The sequence below is a fragment of the Salvia miltiorrhiza genome, unplaced genomic scaffold, assembly GCF_028751815.1.
Source record: "Salvia miltiorrhiza cultivar Shanhuang (shh) unplaced genomic scaffold, IMPLAD_Smil_shh original_scaffold_371, whole genome shotgun sequence".
In the NCBI taxonomy this organism is placed as follows: Eukaryota; Viridiplantae; Streptophyta; class Magnoliopsida; order Lamiales; family Lamiaceae; genus Salvia; species Salvia miltiorrhiza.
This window is the reverse complement of record NW_026651536.1, coordinates 37,767-52,439: the sequence shown is the minus strand read 5'-3', so window position 1 is coordinate 52,439 and position 14,673 is coordinate 37,767. Positions and strand designations below refer to the sequence as shown.

The following is a 14,673-nucleotide window of genomic DNA, read 5'->3' as shown; positions in this document are numbered from 1 at the left end:
ACGGAGGAATGTGAAAAGAGCTTCCAAGAACTCAAGAATAAGTTAACTACAGCACCAGTATTGGCAGTGCCAGAGGCTGATAAAGAGTATGCGATTTACACTGATGCTTCAAAGATTGGACTAGGTTGTGTGTTGATGCAGAACGGCAAGGTCATTGCCTATGCATCACGACAACTGAGACCACATGAATTGAATTATCCAACACACGATTTGGAACTAGAAGCTGTAGTACATGCTCTTAAAATTTGGAGACACCATCTCTATGGGGCTAGGTGTGAAATCTATACAGATCACAAAAGTCTCAAATATTTCTTTGAGCAGAAGGATCTGAATATGAGACAAAGACGATGGCTTGAATTGGTCAAAGACTACGACTGTGGAATCAATTATCATCCAGGGAAAGCTAATGTAGTAGCTGATGCTTTAAGTAGAAAGAGCCAATCCAAGCTAGGTTTTTCCTCACACAAAGAGAAGAACTCATCAAGGATTTTGAAAAATTGAAGCTAGAAGTGATTTTGCTGCTACAAACTATGGAGGGTATGATGGCAACCTTGACAATAACTCTTGATCTAAGAACCAGGGTGGCCAATGCGCAAAGAAATGATGAAAAGTTAGAAGGGTTACGACTCAAAATTCGGACAGAACAAGTTAGTGGATATAAAGAAGCAGCAGACAATGCAATTTTATGCAATTTTGTTCGAGGGAAGACTTGTTGTTCCGAATGATAAAAGCTTAAAGGACGAAATCATGAGTGAAGCTCATAAAACGCCATATACTGCTCACCCAGGAAGCACCAAAATGTATCAAGATCTTAAACAGAAATTCTGGTGGAAATGAATGAAACGAGACATAGCTTCTTTTGTTGAACGATGCTTGCCTTGTCAACGGGTAAAGGCGTTACACCAACGACCTTATGGAAAGTTACAACCGTTGGAAGTTCCGGAATGGAAATGGGAGCATATAACAATAGATTTTGTAACTGGTCTGCCAAAGTCCAAAAGAGGAAATACAACAATTTGGGTAATCGTAGACCGACTCACGAAGAGTGCTCATTTTATTCCAATCCCTATTACTTATGGCTCTGACAAATTGGCCCAATTGTTTGTCCGAGAAATAGTACAGTTACATGGAATACCAATAATTATTACGTCGGACTGAGATTCTAAGTTTACCTCACGATTATGGATGAGTCTGCAGAAAGAATTGGGCACCAAGCTGAATTTCAGTACAGCTTTTCATCCCTAAACTGATGGGCAATCTGAAAGGACCATTCAAACTTTAGAAGATATGGTCAGAACCATTGTATTGGATCAAATCACGCAATGGGAACAAGCTCTACCCCTTATTGAGTTTGCTTATAATAATAGTTTTCAAACCACGATCAACATGGCACCATATGAAGCTCTGTATGGGAGAAAGTGCCGATCTCCTCTTTATTGGGATGAAGTGGGTGAAAGAAGAGTCTTAGGACCCGATGCTGTTGATTTATGCTTAATTGTTATATAAGCTTTATTTTAAGAGAATCTTCTGGAAATTGGTGCGTTTTATGGCTTGTTTGATGCTTCGCAGGAGGATTAGGTTTTTAGATGGAAGAATATAATTTTGGAGATTTCGGGGCTAAAGAGGGTGTTTTTAGCATAACTCTGTAGCTAGACCAGAGAAGTCAGCCGAAGACCCGCGTCAGAGAAACCAATCTCCAGAGCAGCGAAATCACCAGCCAGAGCAGTGGAACCAATCGCCAGAGGAGCAGAGAAATCAGAGGAATCGAATCGCCAGAGGAATCACCAGAAGTCGCTAGTCAGAGGAATCGAGAAGCCAGAGCAGAGGAATCACCTATTCCTCTGCCGAGAAGCGTCAGCATCAGAGAAGTAAAGTCCAGCGCTCAATAGTCAGAGAAGCCAGAGAAATCGCCGTTCCTCTGGCGATAGCAGAGGATTCACCGTTCCTCTGGCGAATGCCAGAGAGATCATCATTCCGCTGGCAAACCATTTCTCTGGCGAGGTCAGGGAAATCATCCATTCCTCTAACGAGAGTTGCGAAGTTGGCGAGAGTAGGAGTGTTTTCCAGAAGCGTGCATCCAGCTGGAAGTTGCCTTATTTTGCACGATTCTATTGCCTTTAGAATTCTTCTTTGCATGGCAACTTCCGTGGTGATCCTTAAGAATTTGAAGTCTATAAATAGGGCCATACTTTTCATTGTAATAATCAATCCCTTGCCCTAATCTTTAGTTTCCGCTAGGCATGCCAAAGTTTAGGTTTATTGCTTTCATAGTTCTAGTTTCGATTTCTGTTCTAGTTAGTTTAGTTTATAGTTCTTTAAATTCATGTTTTAGATTAGTTCCCGTTTAGAGTTGTAATTACGTGACAGATTACTTCTCGAGACGATTTACGGTATTTCTTCAATTAAGTTTATTTATTTGTTTTTAGTTGCTTTCTTTAAATTCTGCAATTTAAATTATGCACTTTAAATTATGCAATTTAGTTTTATGCTCATTAGATTAGAAGCTTTTAAATTACAAGTATTTAAATTCCTAGTTAGTATTTAATTTCCAAGTTCTTTTACTTTTATGCGTTTAATTCTTGCCTAGGGTTTAATAGTTTCATGCCTAGATAATTTTAAGATTAAGTTTTTAGTTAAGTTTAAATTACAAGCATTAGTTAATAATTCCTTTTTGCCTAGTTAAGTTTAATTCACGTTAATTTATTTTTCATGTTTTAGTTTAATAATCTTAATTTTACAGCTTTCTTGTGACATAATTAAAAGCCCTTAAAGATCTTCCTTGAGAGATGACACTGGGTCAACTTACCATCGCTAGGATGTCCTTGTTCTATTGCAAGTCAACTTAGAGGTGTTTCTAGTTGAGTCAAATTTTGGCGCCGTTGCCGGGGAAGGTTTTAGGCGTTTTAATTGTGTTGCTTTTACTTGCTTTATTTAAATTTCTGTTTTTCTCGTTTTTACTTTTCTTTTCCTCCCACCCGGTGCGTTTAATCCGTGTGTTAAGTGTTGTGTATGCAGGGACGCCGTAGTCTAAAAAGAAAACTAACTTCCCCGCTGGATAACACTCGCACACATACCAGAGCAGACGTGTTATACTCTGACTCTGATTCTGAGGCGCACTCTGAAGCCAGCTCTGACCGAGTAGAGCAGAACACAAACAAAGAAGAGATGGCTCAGAACATGGAGTACATGGGAGATTTCACCCGGCCCGTCATCGGAGACACCAACACATCGGCTATTGTGCTTCCACCCGCCGTCAGAGATTACAATCTAAAGCCGAATGATTCAAGTCTTCTACCTCTGTTCCATGGGATGCCGAGTGAAGATGCCCTACAATTTATCCGTGATTTTTGCACACAAGTTCAAACCATTCCATTGCTGAAGCTCACGGAGGACCAACTTAAGCTCAAGTGCTTCCCCTATGCACTTAAAGATCGGGCGAGAACATGGATGCTAACTCTGCCACCCAACTCTATCACCACTTGGGGAGAACCTTGTGAGAAATTCATGCTAAAATACTATCCCAGCCACAAGACTCAGGAGCTAAGGACGCAAATCATGGAATTCACCCAAGGAGTGGACGAGCCCCTACATGAAGCATGGGATAGATTCCAAGAACTCCTCCGCCAGTGCCCGCAACATCAATTCCCCAACGTGATGTTGATGCAAGTTTTCTACGATGGGTTAGTGCAAACTGCCCAATTTATGGTGGACAGCACCGCAGGAGGGAACATAGCTCGGAAGACTGCTACAAAGCTGAAGGAGATATTCAAAACATTAGCGGAGAGCTCTCAACAAAAGTCGGTGCGTGGAAAGAAAGTTGAGGCTAGCGCTGTGACGAACCAGTACGAGCTGCAAAAGCAATTAGCGTCAATCATACGCGAAGTACAGCAGCTCAAGATGAGCCATAAGGAAGCTGCACCTGTCCCTGCACAGAGCATAAATTATAATCAAAGCAATGATGGATGGAGAGGTCAACACCAAAGGAATTTTCAGCCTGCTCAACAATTCCAGAATGCTCCATAACAGCCAATACCTCCGCAGAAACAGTCCCTGGAGGAGACTATGCAAGCTTTTATGGAGGTTAGTAAGCAAAACTTTGAGATGACCAAGCAAAGTATGGAGTCTCAGGCTGCCACTATCAAACGCCTCGAGACAACTGTGGGGCAATTGTCGGGCACGCTGGACCAGCTACAGCAACAGCAGAGCCAAACTCATCAAGTGCTAGCTCTGGCGAGAATGCCAGAGCAGACTAGGCTGACATCTCTGACTTGGCAGCCAGAGCAGAGACTTCACAAATCAAGTACGCCATATCAACCGCCGAAGCCCAGCCCACCTCTGCCACCATCAATTGTCGATCCAACCCAACCATTACCAAAGAAAGAAGATCCAGGGAGTTTCATTATTGGTATTGGCTTGGGTCGAGCTGGAGAATTCGCGGGTATGTTAGACTTGGGTGCGGTAGTCAATTTGATGCCATATGTTATTTTTCAGAAATTGGGCAGGAAGGAAGAAGAGCTTAAAAGCACGAAAACAAGACTTCAATTAGCTGATGGGGCAAATTGTAGCACTCGTGGTATGTTAAAAGATGTTGAAGTCATGGTGAGAGGAATCACGGTACTAGCCGATTTCGTGGTGCTCGAGGCAGGGCATGGCATTATAAGAAAGAATGGGCAACTTGTTCTACTTGGTCGGCCTTTTATGGCTACTACCCAGACGCGCATTGATGTGGGTTCTGGAACTTTGAGCATGGCCGGGTCTGGTAGATCGGTAACATTCTCCGTTTTTAATAAAAAACCTATTATTTCTAACTCTTCAATGCATATTTGTTCTCTTGTGGAGATTGCTGACCAGGAGGAAGAAGTAGAAATTTTCAGAGCTAACTGTCTTTCGCCATCTATGCCTATTCCGCCAGCGCTGACTATTCCAGCTCTGCCGCTGGAGGACAGAGCAGAAATCCTTCGAACAGCTCTGAACAGCGCCCCAGCTCAGAGCAGCATGCGCCAGAATTCTGCTAAGGAGAAGCTGATGTGCACCAGCCCGGAAGAGGACAAAATTATACAAAATTTTCTTGATAATTTGCAGGATGAGGAGGCTATTGAAGATCAATTTTTGGCCAAGCTTCCACTCGACGTTAATGCCGTTTATGAGGTACCAACTAGCGTGAAAGAGGATGCAACCGTTGAGGAAGAACGAGCTGATGTACTGCCATGCAAGGATGATACCGTGCTACGAGTACAGAGTGCACCACTCTTGGAGGAGAAGAAAGAGGAGAGATCTCGACATAGCTCTTGGTTCGAGAAAATGAAGAATGCGATGAGCTCTGCTTGCTCATTAAGAGGACCCGCAGCTGAACTGGAGGATGATGTGCTTTCACGAGGACTAATTCAGCTGACATTTCATAGCGATTTTGGTTAAGGGATCCTCTACGTCGGGCTGGCGACTTTAAAACTAGCGCTTGGTGGGAGGCAACCCACCGTGGTTTGGTTTTGTTTTTGTTTTTATTTTTTTTTGTTCTTTGTTTTTCGTTTTTATTTCGTGTTTTTCCTAAGTTTCGGTTGCTTTGCGGATACTATGATGCGTGGTGTGCATGTCTTGTTTTCAGCGCTGCAATTCTCAATATGCCGCCAGCGTAGCTGCCACCACCGCTACTTCTCCGCGCTGCTCTGCCAGCGCTGACCTGCTTCAGCGTGGCCACTCTTCACTCTGCCACAGTCAGCGAATCCCCATCTCACCACCTCGCACGATGCTTCAGTGTCTCAATGCCGATAATCAGGGACGTATCCTCAACTCTTCTTATTTCTTTTTGTGCCCTGAGGACATGGCATGCTTTAAGTGTGGGGGGGTGTTTTGTTGTGCTTATATTTTCAATTGGGCGAGATTAGTCTTTCTATGCTTAGTTTTTGGTCTCGAATCTTGCTAATTTTTATGAATTTGTGGAAGAGTAGATGGTTTTCGATGCGAATTTCGGGTTTGTGAATGAATGGTGGTTATTCTTGTTTTACTCTTGATATATGTTTCTTGTTTGTGCAATGAATTATGAGTTTTGTTGCAACATGATTGTAAGTTAGTAAAACGTGATTTGTCCGATAGATGTTAGAAGGAGTGTTGTCATTGTGATTGCCTACGACCGTATCGTATCTGTGAAATGTGAAAAATGTTGGACGAATTGCCAACTTCAAAATTGCCAGCTCTGAAACATCTGGCCTGTTCTGAAAAATGTGATAGCCTTGAGTCTCTGCTCCTCTAGTTCAACTATGAGCATGGGAAACCACGTGAAAAGACTTTGGATTACATCCAAATGGTTTTTATTTCATGAATTATGGCTCAACTGTCAAAAATCTTAAGCACACAAAGCGTGAAAAATGGTGATATTGATTATAAAGGCGATCACATTAGGGAATTCACTTCTAGCGGAGAATTGGGTCTGATCGAATTACTTGCATTACTCTTTTGTTGCTTCTTAAACTTTGAATTACTTGCATGGTCGAGAAAATGTGTGTTGATTGTAAAATCTGGAATTGACTTGTGAATGTTTGGATTGGAAATTAGCATTGTTGAAATCAATCTCTTCCTATGATTCATATGGATTTTGCTTGAGGACAAGCAAAAGGCTAAGTGTGGGGGGGTTGATTTATGCTTAATTGTGCTAAATTTTGGAGTTTATATAAGCTTTATTTTAAGAGAATCTTCTGGAAATTGGTGCGTTTTATGGCTTGTTTGATGCTTCGCAGGAGGATTAGGTTTTTAGATGGAAGAATATAATTTTGGAGATTTCGGGGCTAAAGAGGGTGTTTTTAGCATAACTCTGTAGCTAGACCAGAGAAGTCAGCCGAAGACCCGCGTCAGAGAAACCAATCTCCAGAGCAGCGAAATCACCAGCCAGAGCAGTGGAACCAATCGCCAGAGGAGCAGAGAAATCAGAGGAATCGAATCGCCAGAGGAATCACCAGAAGTCGCTAGTCAGAGGAATCGAGAAGCCAGAGCAGAGGAATCACCTATTCCTCTGCCGAGAAGCGTCAGCATCAGAGAAGTAAAGTCCAGCGCTCAATAGTCAGAGAAGCCAGAGAAATCGCCGTTCCTCTGGCGATAGCAGAGGATTCACCGTTCCTCTGGCGAATGCCAGAGAGATCATCATTCCGCTGGCAAACCATTTCTCTGGCGAGGTCAGGGAAATCATCCATTCCTCTAACGAGAGCTGCGAAGTTGGCGAGAGTAGGAGTGTTTTCCAGAAGCGTGCATCCAGCTGGAAGTTGCCTTATTTTGCACGATTCTATTGCCTTTAGAATTCTTCTTTGCATGGCAACTTCCGTGGTGATCCTTAAGAATTTGAAGTCTATAAATAAGGCCATACTTTTCATTGTAATAATCAATCCCTTGCCCTAATCTTTAGTTTCCGCTAGGCATGCCAAAGTTTAGGTTTATTGCTTTCATAGTTCTAGTTTCGATTTCTGTTCTAGTTAGTTTAGTTTATAGTTCTTTAAATTCATGTTTTAGATTAGTTCCCGTTTAGAGTTGTAATTACGTGACAGATTACTTCTCGAGACGATTTACGGTATTTCTTCAATTAAGTTTATTTATTTGTTTTTAGTTGCTTTCTTTAAATTCTGCAATTTAAATTATGCACTTTAAATTATGCAATTTAGTTTTATGCTCATTAGATTAGAAGCTTTTAAATTACAAGTATTTAAATTCCTAGTTAGTATTTAATTTCCAAGTTCTTTTACTTTTATGCGTTTAATTCTTGCCTAGGGTTTAATAGTTTCATGCCTAGATAATTTTAAGATTAAGTTTTTAGTTAAGTTTAAATTACAAGCATTAGTTAATAATTCCTTTTTGCCTAGTTAAGTTTAATTCACGTTAATTTATTTTTCATGTTTTAGTTTAATAATCTTAATTTTACAGCTTTCTTGTGACATAATTAAAAGCCCTTAAAGATCTTCCTTGAGAGATGACACTAGGTCAACTTACCATCGCTAGGATGTCCTTGTTCTATTGCAAGTCAACTTAGAGGTGTTTCTAGTTGAGTCAGCTGTGGAAGAGATGATTACAATTGTCCGACAGATCAAACAACAAATGAAAGAGGCATAGGATAGACAAAAATCTTATGCCGATAATCGACGAACCGAGATGCAGTTTGAGATGGGGGACAAAGTATTTCTAAAAGTTTCGCTGACTAAAGGATTATCCAGGTTTGGAGTGAAAGGAAAGTTAAGACCGAGATTCAGAGGACCGTACGAGATTTTGGAGAAAATATGCTCAGTCGCCTACAGATTAGCACTTCCACCAAATTTTGGCAATGTGCATAACGTGTTCCACGTGTCGCAATTGCGAAAGTACGTCTTCAACCCCAAACATGTCGTCCACCAAGAAGAGATAGAAGTTGAAGCAGATATGAACTATGAAGAGAGACCTGAAATGATCTTGGATAGAAAGATCCAGAAACTGCGAAATAAATCCATTTCTTTAGTCAAGGTCCAATGGAGACACCATGGGCGAGAGGAAGCGACGTGGGAACTAGCGAACAAGATGAGAGAGAAGTACCCTGAGTTATTTAGCGAGGTACGCAAATTTCGGGACGAAATTTATTTTCAGGGGGAGAGCTAATACCCCATATATTTTTATAATATTTTTATTATAATATATATATATATATATATTAAAAGAATTAAATAGCTTGAAATGCTATTTAATTATTTGAGTATTACCTACTAATGAGTTAATTGGTTTAGTAATTAAGAACAATTACTAAATCAATAGTGTGAATAATATGAGGATATTTATTTATTATTTTCGCGAAGGTGAATAGTTGTTGATAGATAGCTTTATTAAATTTTTGTAATTGGAAAATATTTATTTAAGTTTATTTCTAGAATAATTTCTTTTATTTATAAATTAATTTATTAATACACTCTTCCATTAAGTTAGAGTTAAAGGATTTTTATATTTTTTTTTTCAATTGGGCCGAGCTGTAGAGGCCCCAAATTTAGTTGTATATGTATATATCAAGTCGGTTTGATAAGTGTCTTAGTACTCAATTTTCGAAAAAAAAGAACAAGGAGAAAGGAAATAGGATAATTAAGTACTATATTATTTTAAAATTGAGGAAAGTTCTTCCTTTTCTTCATCCTCAAACAGCCGACTTTTTCCCCAAAAGAAGAACAGTCATTTCCTTCTTTCAAGCTAATTTCGTAGAGAAATTTCAAGTGACAGCTCCAATATCTTGAAAGAAAAAGGTGAATTTCTTCAATTCTCTATTTTCCTACAATTCTAGCTTGAAGAAAATTTGTTCTTTCAATTCTAGGGCTTTCGAAAAATTTGGGGATTTAATGTTAGAGTTGAAGTATGGTCTTAATATTGAGATATATTATGTTTTTGATATTCCTAAGCCGGATTATGGTGATTAATTGTGTTAATTGTTACTTAATTTTGATTTTGCTCAAGTTAGTGTAAACCCTATGTTTGAGTTTGAAGAGCTATGATAAGTTCTTGAATAATTGAGTTCGTATATGTGTTCTTGAGCTATAATTATTTCATATATGAGTATATTATGAATTTACACCACATAGTTTGGAAAATTGATTTTGTTAGTTTAGTGAAAATTAGGGCTTTGAGCTAAGAAGGTTCATATGCTATTGTCTGATGGTTATAGGTATATTATGATGTGATTTTATTAATTATTGAGATTAGAACAGCCCTACTACCCAATTCTTTTATAAAGCTCTATTGTATAAAGAGCAGGGAAGTGATAAAGTTGCTATTTTTATGCATATGGATGAGATTAGTGGCTTTAATAATTGAGTTTAAATTGAGATCATCGAGATTTTATTTCAAAGAGATTGAGGAGATTGATAAAGTTAATTTATTAAACTAGATATGTATCTATTCATTGAGAATTGACAAACATCTATGAGCTTATTCTTTCTTTTCTTCTTGAGTTAAGAGGAGAGAGTGGTGTTATTGTATTGATGATATGTTGTGAGGAAATGTTAGGATAATAAGTGAATAGCAAATATGAGTTATTGTTGTAATATTATATTTTTATATATATATATATACATATATATATTTCCTTACTTATTTTTCATACAAAAAATTCTTTATCTATTTAAAGGTTCCGGCTAGGAACGAGCCTAACACTAGAGTACGAAGTAAGAGAAACATATCAGGTGGGCTTACTAACTCAAGAAACAAAGATGCATACTTTATTATATAAAGTTTAAGTGTATGCATTTATTTTAAAATTGTTGACTTGCCAATATTTGAGATTTGTATGATACCATCTACATAGAAGAACGAATTCGGGTCCTGAGCGAGTCAAGATTTGTGTACACAGAGTGACGGTTAACCTTGAGTTAACTTGTCGTTACGTTTGGGAAGGAGGCCTACTTCTCAACGTGTTTATAGAGATTAGTAGATATGGTAATACTTGTATGAGAACTTAGTCTGCGCAGACACTTTCAATTACTATGTAAAAACAGTTTAGCAAACACAGGTTGCTTTAGAAATCACTTGTGTATTGCTTAAAGTGGCAAGTTCAATATATAACATTATCATGCAGAGTTTCAAATGTTTTCGGCACATGTTCACTGAGTGCTTTTGGTACTCAGCCCTGCATATCTTTCTAAATGTGCAGGTTAAGTTGGGATGAAGATGGAAGTGTGCTGAGCTTGAGCTTTTTCGTTTATGTAAATAATAATAGGCTCAGGATGTTGTGTCTTCATACATAATGTCCAATGATGTACTCCGCTGCAACACTTTAATTCTCTTATCACTTTTGACGTGTTGTAGAATGTTTTAAAACCTTAACCTGTATATGAGCTTGACAAATCTTGGTTATGATGTTTATTTGGTTTAAACTTCTTTTGTTAAAGTTTGATGATGACGAACCTCTTGAAATTCATTGATTATATATATGTGAGTTGTTAATTATTTATTTGTCTTAGTTTCCTTTCAATTACTTTCCATCTCTCATTTCTCCACCCTAATCGTACGATACCTGGTCTAGCTATCTTTCTCCTAGGCCCGGCTGCGACACTAGTGAAGATGCCGGTGTTGGAGTAGTTCATCCAGTCTGACGGTACTAACTGTGGCCCATATGCCATTATGTATTTTGACCCTCTCATCAATGCAGTAGCCCAACATCGTGATGTGTCAATTGATGACAAGTACATTACGAGCTATAGGAAATATGTGGCAATTAGAATATATTGGTTAGCCGTTGATGGTTCTCAATGGGTTTGAGAACAAGATTTAGGTGTTTTTGAGTATTTGAACTTGTAATTTTATATGTACTCTATAACTTCTTATGACTATGTGTTTTTGGATATAGTTGAACTTCTTATGACTTATGTGTTCTATAAGTATGTGTTGTGTGTATAGGGAAGAAACTATACGTTCTGATCTGCACACGATCATTTGCACACGAAGTATGTCGATCGTGTGTGGAGACCGTGTGGACAATGTTGGAATCTTAATCGTGCACACGATTTCTGCACACAGTTGGTACACACGGTTTACACGATGCACTATATCATGTACACGGTAGTGGCCTGCATTGTGTGCACAAGAAATCTCACCTAGGGCCATTTTTTATTCCTTGTGTTATCGATTTAAGTGTTTGTCGATTATCTTATAGATTATTTTAACATTTATAACCACATAACATCTAATTCGAACGTTTAATGCATAACCTTCATCAAATTCATTAGTATAAGAGTTACTTTGTACATAACAAGATGTTATATTGTATTACTAATTTCCTCATTATCTCTAGATTATACACTATATGTTATGAATTTTGTTAATTTAACATATAACACTACAATATATGCATATTTGTTCGAATTAAACGCACATACAGAGTCAATCACACGTAAATTGGTTATTTGGCATCTATTTAATGAGAATTTGATAGTGTTCTTGTCCATACGGTGCAGGCCCACACCGTGTGCATCTAAGAAAAGGCCACGTTGCACACGATCCCCTTTATCATGTGCCTATGTCTTGTTAATCAATCATGCACGTAGTTCACGCACACCGTGGCACGTGGCACACAACCGCAGGACACGGTTGTTCCCATCGCGTGATTCACGACCGTGTGTATGGCAGGAAGCCCAAAAAATTGTTATTTTCGACACAAAAACAACACAATACATCCATATAATATCACATAATATCTGAAAGAGTCGACAAAAGTCACAAATAGTTTTTAACATTGCCCTCCAACCACAAAAGTCAATATATTGTTCTAACAACCATCGAACTAACTTTATATCACTCTGCAATAAAACTTTTACTTTGTTGTAGTTGGCCATGTTCGTCAAGTTCCATATTTTGTAATCGGTCCCTTTTCGACTACCCAAACCCTCTCCAATAAGTTTCACGAGGTTAGAACGATTTTGTTTGATCGATGAAGATAAAAAATGAATCGTCATCTACATACGTCGATCGCTCCCAACAACCACTGTGATGAATCAATACACGTGTCCATGACATCTGAGATTCATAAAAAAAACAAATCAACCACCAATATCATGATCGAACGAGCTTTTAAAATAACCTCTATATGGCACACGATCGTGTGCATGTTTCGTGTACACGAAACATGCACAACGTGGCTAGCCGTGGCAAACATAACCCTAGTTCTTCAACACACGATCATCAATTTATATTTACAATTTCGTTTTTTCTAAGTATATTTTTAAACATGCAAATATATTGCATTGTAACTTAACCTCAACAATATTTCCTATTTCATGCGATTATATATAATACGATCGTGTGCACCATGCCCACGATCGTGTGCGGAAGAACTCTCGAAAAAAATAGACTTTTGCATCATAAATTTAGTTCCATACCTTCTTTATGAACCAAGAAACACGATACATGCGTCCTATTTGCACTTCAACACCTCTTTATCTAATAATCGTGTAAGTTTTACAAGGATTTAAAGAAACTCATTTTTCATCTTTTGTTTCTCTTGAATCTCTCCACTATCTCTCTGAATTTGTTACCACTTATTCTTGTTGTTTAAAGTGATTAATGAGATGCAACTACCTCTCTTACATTAATTCAACATGCAATCAATTTTTTTGAGGTTTAAAATGTATATACGAAAATTAAAAAAAGAAAAGAAGGAATAAGTCAACAAATAACTTTAGTATTTTCATTGATTTTGGTATTAAAAATTTATACTCTTATGAATGGGTGTAAAAACTTCTATGTTTTATGCTTTGATATAAAAAGATATATTCTCTCTAAAAACTATATCTTCTACAAATTTAATGTACGTACTATGATTTTTTCAATATAATTTGGAGTATGGCATTGAATCTTTCATGATCACTTCTTATAAAAAAATAAGTAATGTTTCAATGAAGAAATAAAGCTAATTATACTTCATCACAAATAATCTTTTAGCATTATTAATTGTAGTAGTCCCTCTTAGCCTCTTAAAAAACATTATTATATCGTTACTGAAAATTTATTAATTATCTATGTCTTGTAAAAAAATAAAGATTGACCAAACCATGTGCGTTAATTATTAAATTGAAGTTTTATATAAAAAAGAAAAAGAAAAAACCCGTGAAAGCACAAGGACGCAGACTAGGGGCCCGAGACTCGAAAAGGAGCTCGTCAAAAGAAAGAAAAAAATAAAAAGAGAAAACGCAGGAAGCCTAAAACTTCAGCGTACAGAAACCCAATCTCAAGAATAATCCATGTTGTTGCAGAAGTCGTCCATCTCCATTTCATCCGACCAACGTCCTTTAGAGATATTGTTCATAACACAACTACTAGCACTTCTGCTATTATCGATAACAAACTCCCTCGACTTATAACCCATTTCCTCCGCATTACGGAGTCGACTCTTTATGCCATCTTCCAAAGGTTGTGGGACGCGCGGACGCTCCATACCCTTTGGAGGACGCCGCCGTCGTTTAGGCGGTGCTTGATCAACAAGCAATTGCATTCCCTGACTAACCTGCTCCTCTAACCGACTAATATGACTAGCAAAATCTGGAGTATGAGAGTCTTTATTATTCCCAGACGGGGTCTCCATCTCAAGATCCTCATCCACCTTCTCGTCACTATTAGCTGGCTGAATAATCTGCTTATGGTCAGCCATCTCGCTTGATTGCTCCGCCGTCACCAAAGGGGCAAAGTAATTCCCAGACTTCTGCTCTCCCGTGGTCTGCTCCACTTGAGCACGCTCAGTCCGAGCAGACCTCACCTCAACAACTTTAACAGACGTAACTGGCAAATGATCCGAGGAGTCATTAGTATCGACCACCTCCAAAGCCTCAGTGTTAGCCTGCAACACCGAAGCTTGCACCACCGCCTTCCCGACAGCGTGCCATTACGGTCCTTTGTCCCCCTTTTCCACCTCATCTATTGTCTTTCCCTGTGATTTGTCACCCTTGCGATATTTCTCCACCGAATGGCCCATAATCTTGCATCGATGACAAAAAATGGGAATATATTCATAACTGAACTCCACCGGAAACACGTAGTCCCCTCCATCAATATTAAGCGTTACCGACAAAGGCTGTGCCAAATCAATTTCAACCAACATACGCACAAAGTGTCCTACATCTTCAGTCATAGAATTTCCATCAATTTTCAACGGTTGTCCAAGCCAACTTCCAATACCCGAAATAACTTCAGGATGCCAAA

The 14,673-nt window shown here is 38.5% G+C and overlaps 1 protein-coding gene and 1 long non-coding RNA gene across 3 annotated transcripts; both read left to right on the top strand.

Annotated features, from left to right (window-relative positions):
- Positions 1–8,127: 8,127 nt before the first annotated feature.
- Positions 8,128–8,604, top strand: LOC131004295 (uncharacterized). The gene has a single exon (XM_057930943.1). The coding sequence runs from the start codon at positions 8,128–8,130 to the stop codon at positions 8,602–8,604; it is 477 nt and encodes a 158-aa protein (XP_057786926.1).
- Positions 8,605–8,987: 383 nt separating this feature from the next.
- On the top strand, positions 8,988–10,929 carry LOC131004305 (uncharacterized). 2 transcript variants are annotated; one of them, XR_009094958.1, is made up of 3 exons: positions 9,015–9,233; positions 10,112–10,166; positions 10,634–10,929. It is a non-coding gene; the product is annotated as an uncharacterized LOC131004305 (long non-coding RNA). The 2 variants fall into 2 exon arrangements; XR_009094957.1 differs by lacking the exon at positions 10,112–10,166 and having other exon boundaries at positions 8,988–9,233.
- Positions 10,930–14,673: the final 3,744 nt, after the last annotated feature.

What these genes read in the sequence shown, in the direction of transcription:
- LOC131004295 (XM_057930943.1), top strand. Translation starts at nt 8,128, where the DNA reads ATGCAGTTTGAGATGGGGGACAAAGTATTTCTAAAAGTTTCGCTGACT.